General features: G+C 40.1%; 4 protein-coding genes across 5 annotated transcripts; 2 read left to right on the top strand and 2 right to left on the bottom strand.

Annotated features, from left to right (window-relative positions):
- Nucleotides 1-376: 376 nt before the first annotated feature.
- On the top strand, nt 377-1,051 carry LOC148692206 (uncharacterized). Its single transcript, XM_088680695.1, has one exon. It carries the CDS (start codon nt 422-424, stop codon nt 800-802), a length of 381 nt encoding a protein of 126 aa, XP_088536821.1. The 5' UTR covers nt 377-421; the 3' UTR covers nt 803-1,051.
- A 103-nt stretch (nt 1,052-1,154) lies between these two features.
- LOC137745416 (leucine-rich repeat receptor protein kinase HPCA1) lies at nt 1,155-7,784 on the bottom strand. Of its 2 annotated transcripts, none has more exons than XM_068485372.2 (20): nt 7,464-7,784; nt 6,746-7,198; nt 5,877-6,000; nt 5,693-5,764; nt 5,416-5,490; nt 5,249-5,320; nt 4,997-5,158; nt 4,787-4,861; nt 4,612-4,683; nt 4,441-4,512; nt 4,274-4,342; nt 4,098-4,172; nt 3,932-4,003; nt 3,708-3,842; nt 3,144-3,613; nt 2,904-3,053; nt 2,663-2,802; nt 2,353-2,572; nt 2,014-2,249; nt 1,155-1,872 (listed from the first exon to the last, which is right to left on the bottom strand). In XM_068485372.2, exons 2-20 carry the CDS (start codon nt 6,831-6,833, stop codon nt 1,360-1,362), a joined length of 2,892 nt encoding a protein of 963 aa, XP_068341473.2. In that variant the 5' UTR covers nt 6,834-7,198; nt 7,464-7,784; the 3' UTR covers nt 1,155-1,359. The 2 variants fall into 2 exon arrangements, with proteins under 2 accessions (XP_068341473.2, XP_068341474.2); XM_068485373.2 differs by lacking the exon at nt 7,464-7,784 and having other exon boundaries at nt 6,746-6,922; nt 7,034-7,220.
- Nucleotides 7,785-13,000: 5,216 nt separating this feature from the next.
- On the top strand, nt 13,001-14,184 carry LOC137744778 (uncharacterized). The gene has a single exon (XM_068484576.2). The coding sequence runs from the start codon at nt 13,091-13,093 to the stop codon at nt 14,087-14,089; it is 999 nt and encodes a 332-aa protein (XP_068340677.2). The 5' UTR covers nt 13,001-13,090; the 3' UTR covers nt 14,090-14,184.
- Nucleotides 14,185-14,214: 30 nt separating this feature from the next.
- Nucleotides 14,215-18,655, bottom strand: LOC137744777 (DEAD-box ATP-dependent RNA helicase 3, chloroplastic). Its single transcript, XM_068484575.2, has 10 exons — nt 17,893-18,655; nt 17,502-17,638; nt 17,000-17,414; nt 16,616-16,714; nt 16,151-16,375; nt 15,589-15,966; nt 15,294-15,437; nt 15,113-15,208; nt 14,716-15,014; nt 14,215-14,612 (listed from the first exon to the last, which is right to left on the bottom strand). Exons 1-10 carry the CDS (start codon nt 18,310-18,312, stop codon nt 14,528-14,530), a joined length of 2,298 nt encoding a protein of 765 aa, XP_068340676.2. The 5' UTR covers nt 18,313-18,655; the 3' UTR covers nt 14,215-14,527.
- Between the last annotated feature and the right edge of the window lie 1,389 nt (nt 18,656-20,044).

The raw sequence follows: 20,044 nt of genomic DNA, 5'->3' as shown, positions 1-20,044 counted from the left end.
GTTAGATGTCAAAACTTGTGGAAGGTAAATGGGCTGCTATGGAAGGCATAAGTAGCCATGAAAAATCACCTGCAAATCTCTGGTGGGGTTTGAGGTGGAAGTGACCGCGGGTGTAAAATGATATTTTGATTTTGTTTTTTGTTTTTTGTTTTTCAATTTTAAAAGTGGTGAACTAGGAATTTGAATAAAACATTTTAAAAATTGGATGTAAAAAAAATTGAATAGGTTTTAATAAAATTTCCCTAATATATTAAACTGTAATTTTGTCACATTGAAAAATCTCGCGCCTAGCACCAAAACTAATTTAACCGTTTTGGTAAAAAAAATTAAAAAAAAATGGGTACAACCCTTTTGGTAAACTTCCGGAAAAGCAGCTGAGTCATAAGCCTACCCAATTGAGAAGTTGAGCAAAAGCGAAAAAATGTTGGTCGCAGAAAAGAGCCTTATCTTTAGCAGTAGCCGCAACCTCTCACCTTATCTGTTGCTGAAGAGAAAAAATGGCAGGGAATTTGGAAGCACATTCTTATTAGCCAAAAGGGAAGATATGCCTGAAGATTCGAGGAGATCGCCGGATCAACAGTCGGTCTTTCCGTTGAGGATTCGGGTTTCGAACACGGTTCTTGCGAGGGCTGCGGTTGCGGTGTTCGGGTTGGGATTCATCGATGCAGGATACAGTGGAGACTGGTCGAGGATTGGAGCGATTTCAAAAGAGAGTGAGGAGTTGCTGAAGATTTCTGCATTTCTTGTTGTTCCGTTTTGCTTGTTTCTCATATTTTCTTTCTCTAAAGAAGCTGAGGATTGAATTGTAAGCCGCTGGGGTTCTGTGTAATTTTGTATGCTCGCTTGTGCTAGAAGTGCTTTTATTAGAAGAGTGTCTAAATTTTTGTTAGAAATTCAGGTGCTTGAAGTTGGAAGTGCTTCTCTGCGAAACATAAGATACGTTTGAAACTGTTTTTGTAGAAAGCATTCCTGCTAACAAACGCTTATGTCACCCGGTTTTACTATAAACTTTTCAAAATATTTGTTATATAAACGATATTATTTGGATAAATACTTAGAAGTGCTTTCTGAAATAACATCTAGGTACTTCTCGAGAAAGTGTGTATGCAATTCATGCTTAACTTTAAGTTTTATGTCAAACATAGCCAAAAGCGTTTTTAGTTGTCAAAAAACACTTTCAACTGTTTCAAAAAACAAGTTCAAACAGACCAACCAAAGATTACATTTCTATGTGACCGTTGACACGAAGAACATTACATATTCTTTAGCTATATTTATGTATATCTGGATATAGGAAAAATTACAATTACAAAAGAAGAAATTAATAAACACCAAACTCTGCAGAACTCCTTATAATTACTACTTGGGTTCGATTTTCGCTGAAACTGCGTATCCACCGCTGTAATCAAAGGTGCCGGAGCTGTCATTGACATCCTTTTTCGGCAAGCCATCGTTGTAGGGATGTTTTGGAGCACCTTTTGATGCTGCAAACTCTGTGGCTGATGAAGATGCTGATGTCGAGTTTGTGTTCATCCCATCATTCTGCAGAATGGTTTCGATAGCCTTCACAAGTTCACTCATTGTGGGACGATCTGCAGCTGAATCTTCGACGCATTGCATGGCTAGCTCCAAGAACCTCCCAAACCCGATGAGAGTCCCTGAGTTTCGAATGCTTCGGTCTATTAAGTCCCCCAAACCGCAATGCTCTTCGTCATTCTTGTCCATCACTAATCGTACCTCACGGACAATGTATTTTCCCTTCTCAATCGGTTGCCTAGCAGTTATCAGTTCAAGCATAACGACTCCAAAGCTGTATACATCGCTCTTCTCGGTCAATTGTTGAGTCATGTAGTACTCAGGATCCAGATATCCCTGAAAGTTGAGACGGTAGCTTACAATACAAGAAATGTTGGAACTGGAAAACACGATTTTCCTGCTTTGCGCTTACCCTAGCAGATCACATTTCAGGCAGTTACAAATCATAATTTTCGAAATGCAAATTGTAAAGCTTACCAGTGTGCCTTTGACCTGTGTCGAGACATGTCCTTTTCCGCTGTCAGAGATCAGCTTGGACAAGCCAAAATCTGCAACCTTTGCAGTTAAATGTTCATCTAATAAAATATTGGAGGGCTTAACATCTCTGTGGATTATAGGAGGATTCGCAAGCTCGTGTAAGTAAGCCAGTCCTCTTGCCGAGCCAAGAGTGATTCGGAGTCTCCTCTTCCAATCGAGATAAATACCAGATCTCCCTGCAACTCATATTCAAGCAAAGCTCGTCATTACAGTTAGTGCCAAATGACGCACAGATTGAAAACTAAAAAGTATGAAACAAAAGAAAAATGCAGAACTAACCCAACAAGCTTTCCCTAAGCGTTCCATTAGGCATAAACTCATAAACCAGCACCTGCTCTCCTTGTTCGAAACAGAATCCCAAAAGACCAACCACATTTTTGTGATGAACGCGCGAGAGCAACTCAATCTCAGTCTTGAACTCGAGGCCGCCCTGCATTGATCCTTGCTGAGCTCTTTTGATTGCTATTACTTGTCCATCAGAAAGGATGCCCCTGTAAACCTAGGGATAACCAACCAAAAGGTATATGAAAATAATCTTTTAACTTCAAGTAGAACTTCATAGATGTTACTGAACGAGTTTAATATTTACCTTCCCGTAGCCACCTGATCCTATCTCATTACTGTCGGAGAAATTATTGGTGCACTTCTTAAGCTCGTCATACGAAAACCATCTTGCTCCCTTTAACTGTGGTGCACCGCCACTATCTTTTCCACTTGGCCCCCAAGAAGCTGGACGATAGAGAAGAGTAGTGAATGTAAGCTGATCAGTGTATAGTATTAATGACAGAATTTCAGTCTACCAATTATCCACAACAGGAATGATTACTAACCGAAAGGTCTGCTTAATCCAATGGCTCTTTCCGCACGTTTCTTTTGCCGAATGGCGTAAATGCCTACTACCACGAGGCCCAGAACAAGAACGAGACAACCAGCTGATATCCCAATAATAACACCAGTGCTCATAGAGCTTTTATGCGCGTCTGAAACAATTCGGGGTTTTTACTGTCAGTTTAACTGATCTTCTAATGCAGGGAGAATGTATATGAAGTAACACTGCGATTAAAAATTACCTGGGAAATTATATTGAGCTGGAATAAAAATGTAGGGTCCAAACTCCTTCGGCGGCTTGTAAGTCTGATTGCTCAAATCAAAACCAATCCTGATAACCTCTGACCTATTAAAATGTGTTCCTGAAGATGGAAAGAGTGCCAGATGTATTTGAAGATAGTCATTGATGTCGAAGAAAGGGTTTTCAAGTGACACTGAACCGGGAGTGAGGCCAAGTTTCACCCATATGCTCATTTCTAGTGAGTGAAACAGATTCACATTTGTCAAATCCCTGAAAGAGGGCGCTCGGAAATACAATGTTCCTTCGAAAGGATATCCACATTGACAACTCTGAGGGCTTTGCTGCTGACCCCCAGGGCATGTAGCAGATGGACAATTCGTGCTGGTAGTATATGGTCTCGTATTTGGTTGTGGAAGCTGACAGAAAGCATTTGAGCTTGACCCATTGGTGCACACCGGGTTCCCCACAAGTCTGCAATATGCAAAAGTGACAACTAAGACTGATTGTCCCGGGAAGATGCACAATATCGTAGAAAATGAAGATCAAGGCGCATAAACCGTCTTACATTAATGTATTTTGGTATGCATAACCCAGAGTTATTCTGGGAATATCATTGTTCTGCAAATCAACAAGCGTCAGTTGCTGACTGATACTATCACCCATGTTTAATGTATCGTTGAACGCATTGTTTTTCAGTTTCCTGTCAAGAGTTGGAAAAAGAATGTATGGTCAGTTTACTAAATTACGGTAAAACCTCAACGTAGTATTCCATATTCTCCTCACACTTACACTTGCTCCAATGACGGGATGCTGAACATCTTCTCTGGCACGGTCCCTTGGAGTGCTCCATATTCTAAAACGCTGGCGTCATAACAGTAGAGAATTTAAACATAAATATTACAATAAAGTTTTCAGAACCTCCTACGACATTTTCGTGTAACTCCTACAGACTTACATAGTGGTGAGCGAGGGTAAGGTTGAGAACCAACGCGGAGCTTCTGATGGATCAAAGGAGTTGTTACTAAGGTCTCTGAAGAAAAACCGTTAGGATATATCAGTACAACACAAGGACAAGTGATCAACCCACAGAAATCTGAAATTGCAAATGACAGCTCTATGCCATGTACTCACACATAATTGAGGGAATTCAATCCAGTTAAGTCGGGTAAAGAGCCATTCAAATCGTTGTAGGCCAAATTTCTGGATGAGAATATAAAAACCGTGTAAAAGCTGATTAACCATCACTGAGATCATGGTAAAAGCACATCAAAGTATTTTCTTGGAGAATTTGTACTCACAGTTCACCGAGATTTATAAGGTTTGTGATATTTGAGGAGACTGGTCCCGTCAGAGCATTTCTATCAAGCCGACTGTTGCAAACAAGAACGGTTTTAGTCCAACAAGTGTCAAGAAGCGGTAACACTTAGAATGTAGAAGAAAAAGCAAAATCAAGCTGGTTTTTTACTCACAGAACCTCAAGAGTCTGAACAGAAAATATTGTTGATGGAATAGTCCCACTGAATCTATTTCCATCAAACAATCTGCAAATAAACAATGACACGCAGTTGATGAGTACAAGTATAGAACATAAACTGATAGATAGGACCCGAAAAAACTAGAAACTGATTGTTCGGAGCGACTTACACATGGATCAGTACCATCTTGGAGCTGAAAAGTCTGGGTGAAATGATACCTGAAAGCTGGTTCTGGTTGAAATGGCTGCAAGTGCATATAACAGTTTAATGTTTACGCAATAAGCAGTGGCATAATCCTTACTAGAAACTTTTTTTTAATTTATTTATTTATTTTTTTTTTTTTCACAGAATGGAGAGTTTCAAAACGTAAAACACTCACAAATGTTTAGCTTTCACCAGTTGGTCTAAGCCGGGAGCAACGGCGGTTGAAACTGGGATACGTCCAGTCAACTGATTGTCTGCCAGGTCCAGCCAGTAGAGGTTGGAGAGTTTACCAAGAGAAGCAGGTATGCTACCGGTGAAGTTATTCGTATTCAAAGCCCTGAAAGAAACAAAAGTTATATAAACTTCTGAAAAGTAAAACATCATATTGGTTTGCAATAACAGTACGAACTATCAGTCCGATTCTTACAAGAAGGTTAGCTCTTTTAGATTCCCCAATTCACTCGGAATACTTCCACTGAAGCTGCAACCAGCTAGGATCCTAAACGATGAAAACAGTCTCGTATACTTATCTGATATAAAAACTCATGTTGCATATATGAAGTTCAAAAGTTGCAGATGTGAAATTGTTCTTACAGGATGTTTAGCTTGCTCAGATCCCCTAATCGCGGAGAGAGAGAACCGGTGAGACCTTTGTTGAATGAAAGATCCCTGCAATGTTAACGTTTCAGATTCGTTACAAAAAGAATTCCATCCCTAATCAAGATTTAGCTAAACACAACAACTGACACTGCAAAATAAATATGTTTTATGCATACGTTTACAATTAGACATCAAATTTGTTGTGTGTTGTTCAGTTCATAATATGCTGCAAACATAAAGCTGGTACGAAATGAGGAACAATCATACTCACAAGGATCTTAATTCAGAGAGGCCCCCGATGTCGCCTTCAATTTTCCCTTTCACGTTTATTGCTGATAATCCCCTGCACGGTAAAAATCAGAAGAGGTTCTGGTTCAAAACTTGATTAAGAAAGTAAGCGAGAATGCTCGTAATTACAAGGATCACATCAGAATTCAAGGACGAACAACACTCACAATGCAGTCACCCTCGAGTCGTTGCAAGTGACGCCTTCCCATTGCGCCCCACACGGATCGCTTGACTTGTCCCAGCTGGGTGGAACATTGCTCCATGTCTGCTTCAAGGATTGGAGTGCACTAGCTGAACCAACACAGTTATACGTCAATCAACTACCCTTAATTGAAACAATGAGGGTTTAGACCGAAGTTTAACCAAAACTTCAAAATAATTCACATTAAACCTAAATTAAATGGACTAATCGCTAAGTATCCATACACGCCCGAGAGAGAACCTACACCAAGGACCGATGTCATTGTACTTGTATCCCAAACCAATCACACACTGCCATCAATTTTTACTTTCCAACATAACAAGGTATGGTTAGTTTGGAATACTGACACAACGAATAGGAGGATGAACATGATATCACAAAAAATCTCCCAAGTCAACGGATATGAAGGTATGCTTTCAAATTATAGACCAAAAGTAGAAACTACAAACCCAATTTTCCCATGAATTAGGAGAGAGATAATCTCCCAAGTCAACGGATATGAAGGTATGCTTTCAAAATTATAGACCAAAAGTAGAAACTACACAAAACCCAATTTTCCCATGAATTAGGAGAGAGATAATATCCCAAGTCAACGGATATGAAGGTATGGTTTCAAAATTATAGACCAAAAGTAGAAACTACACAAAACCCAATTTTCCCATGAATTAGGAGAGAGATAATATCCCAAGTCAACGGATATGAAGGTATGCTTTCAAAATTATAGACCAAAAGTAGAAACTACACAAAACCCAATTTTCCCATGAATTAGGATATATATATATATATATATTAATTATATGAGAAATAATCATTGATAGTTAAGACTATACATACCATCATCCGGGTTTGTAACAGAGGAGATCACATGAAGCCTAGAAAAGCACAAAGCCAGAAAGAGCAGCAGCAACCGCATGGTTGCCATAGCAAATCAGCAGAAATGGTGGATCAAACTGTGAGGCCGATCAGCTAACAAGCAGAAGCCAAAAGCTCATTTGTGCAAAATTCTACTTCCTTTAGATGTCAAAAAAAGAAAGCACTTTTCAAATATTTCTTCTTCCACTATACAAACCAACTACTACACCACTTGGACTTTGATTTAATGAGGAAAATCTGGAGTCCCACCCATGCAAGTACATGCTAAATCTCCATGTTCCCACCAAGCAACCAAAAAGTGCTTTTCTTGGAAGCTCTGCTTAATTCTGAGCAATGAAGCTGGATTTTCTGAGTTGGGTTTTTTCAACTGTCTCCAAAAAAGGCCCTGCAGGCTCCAATATCTAGAGAGAGAATCTAGAGAGAGACAGAGAGAGACGAGGAAAAAGGTTAGGGCTGGCTTTCTACAGCTTCTTTTAAATGATTAAGCCTTGTCTTAGAAGCCAAAGCAATTGATTAAACCCAACAACCGAAATCATCATAGCTTTCAGGTTAGTCCAAAACAAAAACCACCCTCACCTCATCACTACCTGTCGGGATCATTAATTCATAAATATTGGATTAAGGCTAAACTTAGTTAAACAAAGTGATTACGTTAATTAAATACGGTGGGAGGTTTTACCGTTTCCTCCGCCCGCCCGCGCAATTTCTGACGGACAATTACCATAAGACAAATACAGTGAAGGAAGCAACCGACAAAGCAAGCATCTTTTGAATATACAACCCAAAGGGTCTCACGATGATTAAATTATGAAAATTAATGTAGACTATAGCTTGCAAATTAAACAAGAGATTCAAGGTACAGTTGGCTTTAGGTGGAAGTGGGTCCCAAACGCTGACTGACATGAGAATCAAGGCGATGGGGCTCCTTCGGCTGGGTCCTGGGACCCTTCCTGGTTTGATCCATTTTCTTTTCTTGTTGAATGGAATATGAACAATGTTCGGTCGTTTTATTTGGAAAATTCTTTTAAGTAATCTGAAAATTAAGTCCAATTAATTCTTGAAATTAATATCGATGACGTAACAACTAAATATGATGATATAGCGATCAGATGTTAAGAACATAAACACTAATCATCTTACTAATTGAGATATAATAAATGATAATTTTAATCAAATGTATTATTTTATAACTGTCAAATGCTAATTTGTAAGTAAAATGATGTTCGTCGTAATTGAAGAAAGAAGACTCCTTACATGTAAAGAGATCAAAATAATGTTCTTTTTTATATGGTAAGCCGTCTTTGAAGTCATTATTTCTTACTTGTAAATTATTGTATAATTAATACGAGAAAAATTTACACGCAATTAAAGATGATGGATATTGCCAATTTAGCGTCGTTGCATGAGAATCTAAACAACATATAAGTTAAACCCTAATTTATTAGGAACCAGTTTTCGTAAGAAATGGATAAGAGGAGTAGGAAGTAAGACGACCTATGCCTATGGGGGAGTGTGTAATTGATGTCATTGCCTCCACTAGGTGGTGACGGTTGAGGCCATTTTTATCATGGTAGGGTCTTCTTCCTCCTTTCTTTTCTTAGCATTCAAGCATATATAATTACAGATGAGATCCACATCATTTCTAGAGTGCAATTGTGTCTAGAAAACATCCAACTTCACAAACTAATAGAGTACAAATTGTCTAACAAATCCAACTAAAGTTTTGAGATGACGTGTGTCATTTGATTGTGGTCAGGTACGGTTGAAATACTTTTAGCCTTTTTGGGATTCACGATGATCGCCACCATAAGCAATCATCAACGAAGAAGAACAATGCTTCCGCCTTAGTAGGGATTAGTCCTAATCTTCGGGGTGTGAGATACCTCAGACTTTGGGGGGAAAAAACACCAATAACAACTCCAACTAAAGTTTTTTTTTTCGTTCACAAAGAAAATGCAAGCTAAGGGAACCAAAGGCACAACATTGTGTAAGAGATTTATAGTTCAAATAGTTAAGGGTATTTAAATTTGTAGACAACTTAGAGTTTGATTCTTTCCTTTTCAACGCCTACTTAGTTCGAATAGTACTTATTTAACGTATCTAACATTGAGTTTGACCTCATTATCTTAGAGAGGGCAATTCCAAGCTAATACTAATAGAATGTGCCCCGCAAATGAGTCTCATATTCATCCGTATGGCTTATAGTTCTAGACTTTTGGGTGGCATAACTTGCACATGGAAGCCAAAGACAGACACTGCACCGAGGCATAGATCAATAAGTGGTGCAGTTATCATTGTACTATTTGCTAAAGGTTTTATTTTATGTCAAATGATCAAATTAAACCACAAATATCTCAGCACGCCGTTGCCGAGGATCTATCATTGTTGACTTTTAGGCATCGTTTGGACAAAGATTCGTTCTGCCAAACCCTTTTCACTCCGCTTAACCCTATTTCTCTTTAGGGGTGTTTTAGTGATAGGTTTTATAGGTGATAGTATGGATCGTACATGGACGGTAGTTGGAGTCAGCGGCTCTTCTGAAGTTCCTTCATCTAGGATCCCTGAGGAAGATGATCAAGTTAGCCCTTGCGAACAGCTTGATAGATCCCATGATTCTAAACCGATCTTACTTGAGATCACACCAGAGGTGTCCTTGGGGTGATCTCGTAGTTCCTAAAGGATGGAGACGATGGGTTCTATCCATGAGTTTTTCTTCCTTTTGCCGCATTTCGCTTTGTTTTATCAAATGATTAGGTTTTCTTTAAATTAATAAGTTGAGTCTCAGTATTTATAAGCTCACAAAATAGCAGCAAGATATTACTTCTAAACCGAGCCACCAGATGGGCAATATTCACTCACATAACTGAGATTTTGAGTTCGACTCACCATCCTAAAAACCACTTACGTAAAAGCATATTCCTTTCCCTCTGTACATATGGTTGATTATGAAAGAGAATTTACATGGAATGAGTGCACTGTTATATGGCATCCAGGAATGAGAATGCATTATTTAGACTGGAACGTCACGATAGCTGGCTATAAACCCGTTCCATGTAAATTGCTCTTCTAATTATAAGCATGTCGCAATAACTATTGTTCTTATCCAAGTGAGGAGTGATAGTTGTCTTGTGACTAAACTGATGTCTGGACAAGACATGCAGTTGACACAAAATATATCTACTTTCATTTGAATGGCTAAGAACCCTTTCATCCCAAACCAAACGTTGCTGGCCTACATCTGTGCTGTGAACACCTAAACCAGTAGCCTTGCTATTGCCAGCACTTTTGAGTTCGACACTTGTCCAAAAAAAATTGAGTTTGATCTAATTTTAACACATGTGCAACAGTTTTTTTGTACAATATTAAGTGCGATGTTTTCTAAGTTTTACTGAGACAACTTGAGTCACTTTAATGCAGCTTGTGCAGTTAAGCGGAAGACAATATCGATGCAATACGGGAGACAACATGTTTATCCCGAGAGGCTTCCGGTTCGGAGCTAGGAGGTTGGTTAGCTTTATCTTGACCCCCAAAAAAAAAGGAGAAAAAAATTTCCGCATCCGTTTCATGAGTATGTTCATCTATATGCCCTTTAGTGTTGGACTTTTTAAGTTTATCACATCGGCATGCGCATGATGACATTGATTAGTCCATTTGCGCATGGAATAAGCGGTACCACACTGGTGTTTGTTAGGGGTTCGTCAAATGATCAAAACCACTACAAAAATATTTTCCACACACGGTTTTTCTTCTTTTATAAACTCTTAATTAATTTCAATTCCGTGATTTTTTTTAAATTTATTTTATTGAAAAATCAGAAATACACATGAGTGTGTAGAGGAAACAAAGAGGTGATTTTCATACACTTTTTGGTATCTCACACATCATTTTTTTTTAACAAATGATATTTATACTAAAGGGGTGGGGGAGTGGACCAAGCCTCACAATGGGCTAGCCATATAATGTGATTCAAATTCGCCTTTTACGAGAATCGAACTTAAGACCTTTAGCCATATAATATGGTTCAAATTCGTCTTTGACGAGAATCGAACGAGCCTAGGACATTTTGCCATATAATGTGATTCAAATTTACTTTTAACGAGAATTGAACGAACCTAAGACTTCTCACTTATAAGTAAAAATAAATACAACTAAACCGTAGTACTAAGTGACTTCACACACTATTTTTAATTTCTAATCATCAGATTAGATAAATCAAATAAAATTAACAGATATAATTCAATAAAAATATGTAAAACCTTAAAAATGATGTGTGTTTATCATTTAAAAAAACAAAAGTGGAAAAATCATTCCCGAAGTCCAAATATCTCAGGTCTAAGTCTAACCATTGTCAAGGCTCTATTACAGTTGACTATGAGGAGAAGGGACAAAACCCAAAAAGAACCCTTTGACTGGTTCAAAAGCTAGCACTAGTTGGGCAGAGGGATTTCATGTGGAATGGAACTTTTTAAAGCACGAGTCCATAAATTCCATCTGGTTCCACGGAAGATTCATCAAATAACACATAGAAGATAAGGAGAGAAAAGACTTGAGTATATGATTCCCCATTTCACAATGTTGACTTGGAACTCAAATAAAATCCAATCATGAGAAGATTTGGAAGTTACCATTTCATCCTCCTTAGTTTCGAATTTAAATCTTCTCTGGACTTTACTGTCCGGAGCTTAAGAATCAAGAAATTCGGATTGTTCAAGAGACAAAAAGAGAGATTCGGGCCCTTAGTTTATGTGAGGTGGATCAGTAAAATGAGACAATAGGAACCGTCAGATTCAAGTTGAGTAGTCCAGATTTCTTGATCATGAGCTCTGCACAGTAAAATCTGGAGAGGATCCTCAATTTCGTACCATCCTCCAAAAATTGGTCAAAAACTCTAATATTTTTATTCAAGCAATGTTTTATCTAATTTAAACTACAAAATATATATATATATATATATATATATATATATAAGTTAATTGAATGTAAATAGTGGTGCATTGTTCTAGTCAAACTTGGCTGAAAGATCTTGTTTTGACCATTTAAGATTTCGTAGCTTGATGGGGAGACTAACAGAAAGTAACAGGCACCCGAACCACTGCATACCGGATTGCCGAAAAGTCTTCTACGTGTAAAAGTGCCAACCAAGAGGGATTGTGACGGAAAATACATGCACAATATCATAGAAATCAAAACGGATCAAGAACCATGAACTCTCACTCTTGTTCATTTTTGTATTCATAACCCAGAATTAGTTTGGAAATCTGAGTGTTCTGCAGATCAAGAAGCTGCAGTTGTTTGCTAATGCTATCTCCCATGTTCAACGTCTCGTTAAACGAGTTGTTTTTCAGTTTGCTGTCAAGAGGTATGAGAATATGAATGATTAGTTTCGTAAGAAATGGTTTTCAAACGGCCCTTTAACCACGGTTAAACTTTGACGCATGTTTTTCTTCGAGTGTTCTCCCTAAAACTTTCGCTGTAATTCTGGATGGCCGAAAAGCTTCTTTGGCAGAGGCCCTTGTAGTGATCCAAATTCTATTATCCTGTTGCCATGACAAAGTAGAGAGAGTTCAATAAATTTTCGCACAGCCAATCTTATTTATGTTTGTCACTTGATTATTGTTGAATATATTCGATCCAAAGATCTTAAATGAATAAAGGTGTGCATAAATCATTCTTTCGTAATGCCATGATAATCAAAGATAAAACGATATCAGAAAAATGGACGGTTTGTTGCATCATGTCCAAATTCCAAGGATCTTGATTCAGTGAGTCACCCAATGTCACCAATAAGTTACCCCTTCATGCCAATGCTAGATAACGCCCTGCACAGTGCACATATAAGCGTCAATATGTTCCAAGAAATTTCCCTTAAGAACGAGGATCTATCAAATGTCAACGACAGATCAACGGTACTCACAGCGCAGACACCCTTGAATTGTTGCAGGTGACTCCGTCCAGCACAAACGGCAGTCATGCAACGACACGTGTTTTGATCACATGATAAATGCTAGAAGGTCATCCGATCAAGTGATCCAAACCTTTGAAATTTCATCTAACGACCCACCTGTTTTGACCCCTTAAAAGCTATAATAATTTTTTACCGTTGGATAAAATTTCAAAGGTCCAAATCACTTGATCTAATGACCTTGGTGGAAGAGATCCGGAAATGATCTCTTCTCAAATGCTAGGATCACTTAGAATAGTTAGTACTAAATTGGAACGTTCTCGAACAAGTTGGAAGCAGAAATCACAAACTCAAAATCCGACGGCTCAAAGACGCATACCGATACAAACGAACAGAGAAAAACAATGGCGGGTACATTGCTATATCGCGCCCTTCAGCTTCTTGCCTCTACCACCACCAAGTCTAATCCTTTCTCCTCCGCCGTCTCCTCCCGCCTCATTGCCATAGCCGTCGCCAACCACTCCACCAGAACCATCTCAGAAAACCATCACAGGAGTTCGCTTCTTCCATTTCCACCGACTCCTTTTCGTTCCCATAATACCCTTAGAGGACGAAGCCGCAGCTGCTCCTGCTGCGATTCCACCACAGAAAGCCACCGTCGCCATAGCCGCGGCGGTGAACCCAGCACCAAAATCAACACCAAGGTTAACTTCTCCCTCCCTTCAGACGACGAAGACGATGACAAAACGACGCTGCCCGCCGCCGCCAAGGAGGTTGACAAGTCGAAGCTCCCTCCGCCTTACGACCCTTTCAGCAAGAAGCCCGCCGTCGAGGACCCGGAAGACCCGAAGGACTTGCAAGAAGTCTTCCACAAAATGCGGAGCGATGGCCTCACCAACAATGCAGTCAAGATGTTCGACGCATTGTCCAAAGACGGATTGACCCACGAAGCGTTGGAGCTCTTTGCTCAGATCAAGGACAAGGGTCAAATGCCCGACGTAGTTTCGCACACCGCCGTCATTGAAGCCTACGCCAATGCCGGAAAGACGAAGGAGGCTCTCAAGGTATATATGCGGATGTTGGCCTCTGGGTTGGCCCCGAATGCTTACACTTACAGTGTGATGATCAAGGCGCTGGCGGCCGACCTCAGTGGCAATTTTCTTGGGGATGCCAAGAAGTACTTGCTGGATATGGTGGGCAAGGGAATGCGGCCTAATGCCAGTACTTACACAGCGGTGTTTGAGGGGTTTGCGAGGCAGGAGAAGGCGGAGGAGGGGAGGGAGTTACTGGAGGAGATGAAAGGGAAGGGGTTCATGCCGGACGAGAAGGCGGTGAGGGAGGTTCTTAAGAGCAAGAGAGGACCTGTAGTTAGAACCGTCATCAACATTCTATTTGGTAAGTAGATAGATTTTACTCATTTCATTTGTTCTCCGTTTCATCTTCGTTGAAAATTGAAATGTTTAGCATTTGAAATGAAATCCTAGTTTAATTCGAGCGATATTCTACTTTAATCAGTAACACAAGAGGGTTTGAGAGCACAATTACATTTAATGATTATAATGTCAAAACAAAATATGTATGTGAGAGCGGGATAGTGGGAGAAAGCAGTCCAAACAAAATTCCTATAACTCTTAAGTATGTGGTTCAATTTGGTTCTTGTAACACTCAGAAGAAACATCTCCCAATCTCATTGACCTTGCCCACAAACACAAAACAGTAGACAGCAATGCCTGCCCGCGGTGGCAGCAGCCTCTAACCCACCAATGGTGCTGAAAACTGACGGTTAAACATGCACGGAACCCACCAATGGTGCCGGAAAACTGATGTTTAAGGATGCACATCTAGAATCCTTGTTTGGTAGGGCAATCTGATGCCCTGTGGCCGGAGCGCCCACAATTGAAGCAGGAACCTCCAAAGCTTCTGGAACTGCAAATTCAGATATCATTTCAATGTTAAACTGATGTGTTGCGAATTATTATTGTGCTATTTCTGACACGAGAAAAGATGAGAAACTAAAAAGATGATATACCTGTCTCGGGATGGTGACCTGCTTGATCGTTGGCCTCCAATAAGCCAATCGTCATCGATGCTTCTTGGACTCCGAGGTCTGCTGTTGCTAGATCCATAACTTCGGCCACTACTCCTAAATGAATCGTCGGCACCACCATCACTACCCCAACCCCTGGAGCTTCTAAAACCACCTGATGATCCTTGACGATCCCTAAAACCTCCACCCCGGCCTCCTCCGCGGCCTCCTCCCCGGCGATCTCTGCCTGAAAACCTGCCATAGTTGTCACTCACCGGCCCATCATCTTGCAGGGCTGGCAACTGCCAACACAAAATAGTACATGCATACAATACAAATGTCAGCAGCTTTCCATGCAAAAGCTTCTCTTATGACGAAGTGACCAAAAACAAAAGTAAACCTTGGATATCTTGGAAATAGTATTTCCGGGAGGTATTTGCCTGGCCAGCAACTCTTTGGCAATCTCCTCTGGAAGATCAAAAACTGCTCCTTGAATCTGATATTATCACCATCAAAATTTGTTTTAAGCGAAATGAATTGAAGCAATAATCAAATACGCCTGAGATGTTGTAGATACGAACCCGTTCATCTGCAATTATATGTATTTTTCCAACTTCATCAGCAGCTGTAGAATAAACATCTGAAAGAAACCCAGTGACAGATCTAGCAGACAGGAACCCTCTGGCAAAAGATGGATCTCGGATAAGTTGCAATGTCGTCCATCCCTGCATATAATTTAACAGTGCAATTAATATAGCAACACCACAAATGGGCTGCAGAATACGTGAATATTTGAAAACATCGTCCTGCTCCACCAAACTTCAAGAAAATAAACTACTAGACGGAAATTAAGCGTTTAATGACTTCAATTATTACCGCCTCATGAGTGATAAGGGACTTGGATGATGGAGGACGAGAAAATCCACTGAGCTGTGCAAGTGCAGCAGCAAGAGCACTTGTTCCCTGTTCATCAATCAATCTCTGTGCCGTTGGTGTGAAAAACTGTACGGATTCAGGGTGCACTCCACTAAGAGTAGCAACCACGTGCTGAGCCGATGACTCCAAAACCTCCTCCATAGTTGGTGGACTAGCAAACTCAAACTTGCACCCCACATCACGCTCAAGAGTTTTAATTGTTCTCCTCTGGTTGTTCGTAAACATCAGAACGGCAGTACCTTGTTTCCCTGCACGTCCAGTACGCCCAGAGCGATGCACAAATGTCTCTGAATCATTGGGAAGCTCGTAGTGGATAACCTGGAAGAAGAAGAAAAAATTAATATTGCAGCCACAGGTTTAGCAAGGTGTTGGCAAATGATATGTTTAGAGAACAGCTATTACAGGCAAACAAAGTGGTAATAGTTACATACACACATGTACAAGCATCCATACAACAATACTAAAAGTTTGATTAGAAATCATAAGAAACTCCTAAGCTTACCAAATCGACATTGGGAATATCAAGTCCACGGGATGCAACATCAGTGGCAACAAGCACAGTGAATTTCCCTTGCCGAAAACCATTTAATGTTCTCTCTCTTTGATTCTGTGATATATCTCCATGCAATGCCTCAGAAGCTATGCTACTTGTTAATGACATTGAGACTGCATCAGCCTCTCGTTTCGTTTGTGTAAATACAATGGTCTTCCCACCCTTTGCATACACCTGAAGATATGACATTCTTCAGTGCTATGTGGAAAATGTTTCCTTTTTGAAGTAATTTAGAGCTATGCAGATTCATATTATAATCAACGTCACCATCTTCATCATAAACTAAACGACTTTCGAAGGAAAACACCACAACAACATTAAAGATCATATTAAAAAGTGAGGCAGCTGTGCAGCATACCTACATATTATACGTTTGAGCCAAAAAAAGAGTCAGTAATGAGTTCCAACTCTTACCGTTATAAGATCACTAAGAATGGTCTTCTTTGAAGCTGAAGTGGTTGATAAAGCATAAAGTTTGATCCCTTCTGCAAGCTTCTCGTCTTGGTCGCCAACCTTTGGGAAAAAAGAATGTGGAAAAGGAATTATTTAAGGCTCACTTTCCACTCTACAAACATAAGAGATGCAAAATCTATTAATTAGTTTTTTTTCCTATATTACAACTTTGGTGTCTACCACATAGCTTTAAACAACTACAACTTCCATTAGCTTTAAGCGTTTAATATCCAGTAAACATATTTTAGGCATCACTCCATGCAATGTTCTAATGACACAGATTACACGAATAATGAAAGTTTTAAACTTAACAAAGGAGAGAAAGAAAAGAAAAATGGCATTTACCAAATCAATTGTCAATGGATTGTCCAAATATTTCCGTGATAGTTTTTTCACCCAACCAGGCATGGTTGCAGAAAAAAGCATGCTCTGCCTCTGAGCTGGAAGCTTTTGTAGAATCACTTCCACATCCTCCTCAAATCCAACAGCAAGCATCGAATCAGCTTCATCAAGTACCAAATATTGAACTTCGCCCAATTTGAGACTGTTCCCGTTTATCAGGTCAATAATCCGACCAGGAGTTCCAACAACTACATCAACTCCACGGGAGAGAGCACTTTGTTGTGTTATGTAGGAAACTCCCCCATAGACACAAACAGTGTTTAGGTAAGGGGCAGATTCTTTCATCTCCTTTTCAACTTGCTTTGCCAACTCCCGAGTAGGGGCAAGCACCAAAACTCTCGGAAGATAACCAGTCCGCCTACAAAAACGGAAATTCACCACATGATTTTCAAAAGGATATGTCTTTAGTTGTACTGTGAATAATAAACTTCATCACAAATGGTACCTATGAGAGCCTCTCTGTTCATCCTCCTCTGTGAGACGCTTGAGTATTGGGATTCCGAAGGCTAATGTCTTTCCAGTCCCTGTCTTCGCACGAGCAATGATATCTCGACCTTCCAGTGCAGGTACTAGCACAGCTCTCTAAACATTTTCAACAAAGAAAGCTATCAGTAAACCACTTCATACACCTACATATCCATGCATATAGGGTTCAGGGTTTATGCTATAAGGGCACCTTTCAGACTGTTAGAAGAAGCTTACATTTTTATCACACCACACACGATTTCAAAAGGGTTCCAACAAAAACTAAATTACAGTAATTTCATGATAAAAATAACACTAAAATTCAAAGGAAATAGATAAGATAAGCAAAATCACAGAGAGAAATGAAGAACCTGAATTGGAAAAAGGCTCGAAATGCCACGTCTCTCAAGGCTATCAACAAGCCGCTGAGGCAACCCCAGCTTGGAAAGAGCGAGCTCATCGTCGTCACTACCAGCGGAACCCGGCTCAGTTTCCGACTCGTACTCCGAGTCGGAGTCAAGCGAGTCCTTCGAAAAGCCACCGAGTCCCTTAAACGCCTCTTCACTGAGCACCGAGTTCGGAGTGGCAATGGCCGAACAAACGACACCGGAGCCCTGCCTGACCAACCCACTCTTGCCTCTCAAAACACTGTTGAAGTGAGGCCTCTCGGGAAACGCCAACGAAAGAGTAGCACTGCTCGTCGTTGCCGCAGCCGGCGCCGCCGCTCTTCTGTACAGCTCGCTGCACGGAGTCTGGGCATATACAGACGAAACTCCAACAATAGAAGTCATCTCTGCAATTTCTGCAGAACCCTGAACTCTATTCGCTCTGCTTCTTCCTTGTTCCTTCTCCTTGCACGCAAGGTGTTTGCTGAAACTCCTCGAAGAGGAGGAAGACAGAGGATAACGAGAGAGGGAGGCTCAATCTTTAGGTCTGTGGAGGATTGAGAGCGGAGAGGATAACGGCCGCTGTGGGTTTATATAGCGAGAGGGACAGAGGAGGGAGATAAGGCCACACCCCAGTCCAGCCCGTTAGAAAATGTATGGCCTCCCAAACTTCCACCGAGGTTAATATTTTCTGGCACTAAAGCGGATATTTCCTGTCGGGTCAGCATTTCAAATGAAGACTTGACCCGAATACCCGGTTCTTTCTTCTACTTTTGTTTTTATAAAACTTCAACTTCAAACTTTAAAAAACAATAAAAGAAGCTAAAAATAAAATAAAAGTTTATAAAAAATAACTAAAACTTCATACAAAAATGTCACTCAATACTACAGTCTGGTGGTATTCATCTTCACTTGTAAGTGAGAGGTTTTATATTCGAATCTCATGGATGACGAATTCGATACCAAATTAGGTTGCACATTGGGTGGCTTAGTTGAACTGACACACCCCGACCCGGAATGCCCCATTAGGCTCCAAATTGAGTTGTGCTAGGCGACACAAGAGGGTGACGAAACCATAAAGTGTAGTGATCTGAAAAATGTGAGTAAATTTAAACCTAAAAGTAACTAAATGTAAGAATGCACTTGTGAGTGGTAATGAACCTATTTCACACGTGATGTTAGAGCATAAGTAAAGTACAGTAAAGTAGGATGAGAATTATACCATCGAAGGTAACCACCTATACCAAGATTTGCCAAGAATCCTCGTCGATACGAAAGCTCAGCACTAAAATGTAAAGTACAGTAAAGTATGATGAGAATTATACCATCGAAGGTAACCACCTATATCAAGATTTGCCAAGAATCTTCGTCAACAAGAAAGCTCAGCACTAAAACTTGGAACGGCGAAAAACAAGGGTGAGTGAGCCTAAAAATAAAGTTTTATAAAAACCTTTTTGAAAACATTATAACCCCTTATCGTAAAACAAGTATAGTTTCCAAAATATACATATTACGTATAGTATGAAAATACTTACCGTAACCTGCAATATCTTAAGAATGCAATACGTTATTTGTGCATCCAATGGGATTCGTAATAATCTCATAATTTTCTTCATCGCAACAATTCTTATAACTTTAATTTAATTATGGCGTCACTTAGAAAATGCATTTTTAATCTATGTATGGAAACTCAAATAATATGTATACTGTATAAAAGAAAAGACCCACTCACAAATACTTGTCAAGTCGCAGCAGTTCAAGCTAGGAAGCCGGAGTCTTCGATAGTAATCGCACCAATATTGGGTCAAGTATGTAGTGGCTGGAAACGGTCGGGGAATGGCCTGCAGCTTGTGGGTCCTTTGTCGGAAAAACTGGGGAGATTTCCCCGAAAGGTTTTTACGTCCAAACAACACCAAAATGTCTCAAAAACAACCCAAGTGTACTTCTAGGCACAATATATGAATTATTAGGAAGATTTCAGGCTTTACCTTCGCCGGAGATGGTGAAAACTTGTTGGATCCGGTTTCTGCATAGTGATGGTACTGTGCAACGAGGAAGATAGAGAAAACGAAGGGGTCTCGGCGTGGTAGGTTCGTGATGGGGAAGTTCCGTGGTGGTGCTTGGCAAAACGGTGAGT

This window comes from Pyrus communis, chromosome 12 (genome assembly GCF_041283825.1).
Source record: "Pyrus communis isolate YQ-2024b chromosome 12, ASM4128382v1, whole genome shotgun sequence".
Lineage (NCBI taxonomy): Eukaryota > Viridiplantae > Streptophyta > Magnoliopsida > Rosales > Rosaceae > Pyrus > Pyrus communis.
Note: the sequence above shows the minus strand (reverse complement) of the source record. Positions and strands in the feature narration are given on the sequence as shown.

Coding starts and splice junctions, on each gene's coding strand:
- LOC148692206 (XM_088680695.1), top strand. CDS start 422: ATGTTGGTCGCAGAAAAGAGCCTTATCTTTAGCAGTAGCCGCAACCTC.
- LOC137745416 (XM_068485372.2), bottom strand. CDS start 6,833: ATGGCAACCATGCGGTTGCTGCTGCTCTTTCTGGCTTTGTGCTTTTCT. Junction 4,004..4,097: donor TTACCCTCGCTCACCACTAT/GTAAGTCTGTAG, acceptor TTATGACGCCAG/CGTTTTAGAATATGGAGCAC. Junction 3,843..3,931: donor ATCCCGTCATTGGAGCAAGT/GTAAGTGTGAGG, acceptor AACTCTTGACAG/GAAACTGAAAAACAATGCGT.
- LOC137744778 (XM_068484576.2), top strand. CDS start 13,091: ATGGCGGGTACATTGCTATATCGCGCCCTTCAGCTTCTTGCCTCTACC.
- LOC137744777 (XM_068484575.2), bottom strand. CDS start 18,312: ATGACTTCTATTGTTGGAGTTTCGTCTGTATATGCCCAGACTCCGTGC. Junction 16,376..16,615: donor TTCTTAGTGATCTTATAACG/GTAAGAGTTGGA, acceptor TCATATCTTCAG/GTGTATGCAAAGGGTGGGAA. Junction 15,967..16,150: donor ATATTCCCAATGTCGATTTG/GTAAGCTTAGGA, acceptor TTCTTCTTCCAG/GTTATCCACTACGAGCTTCC.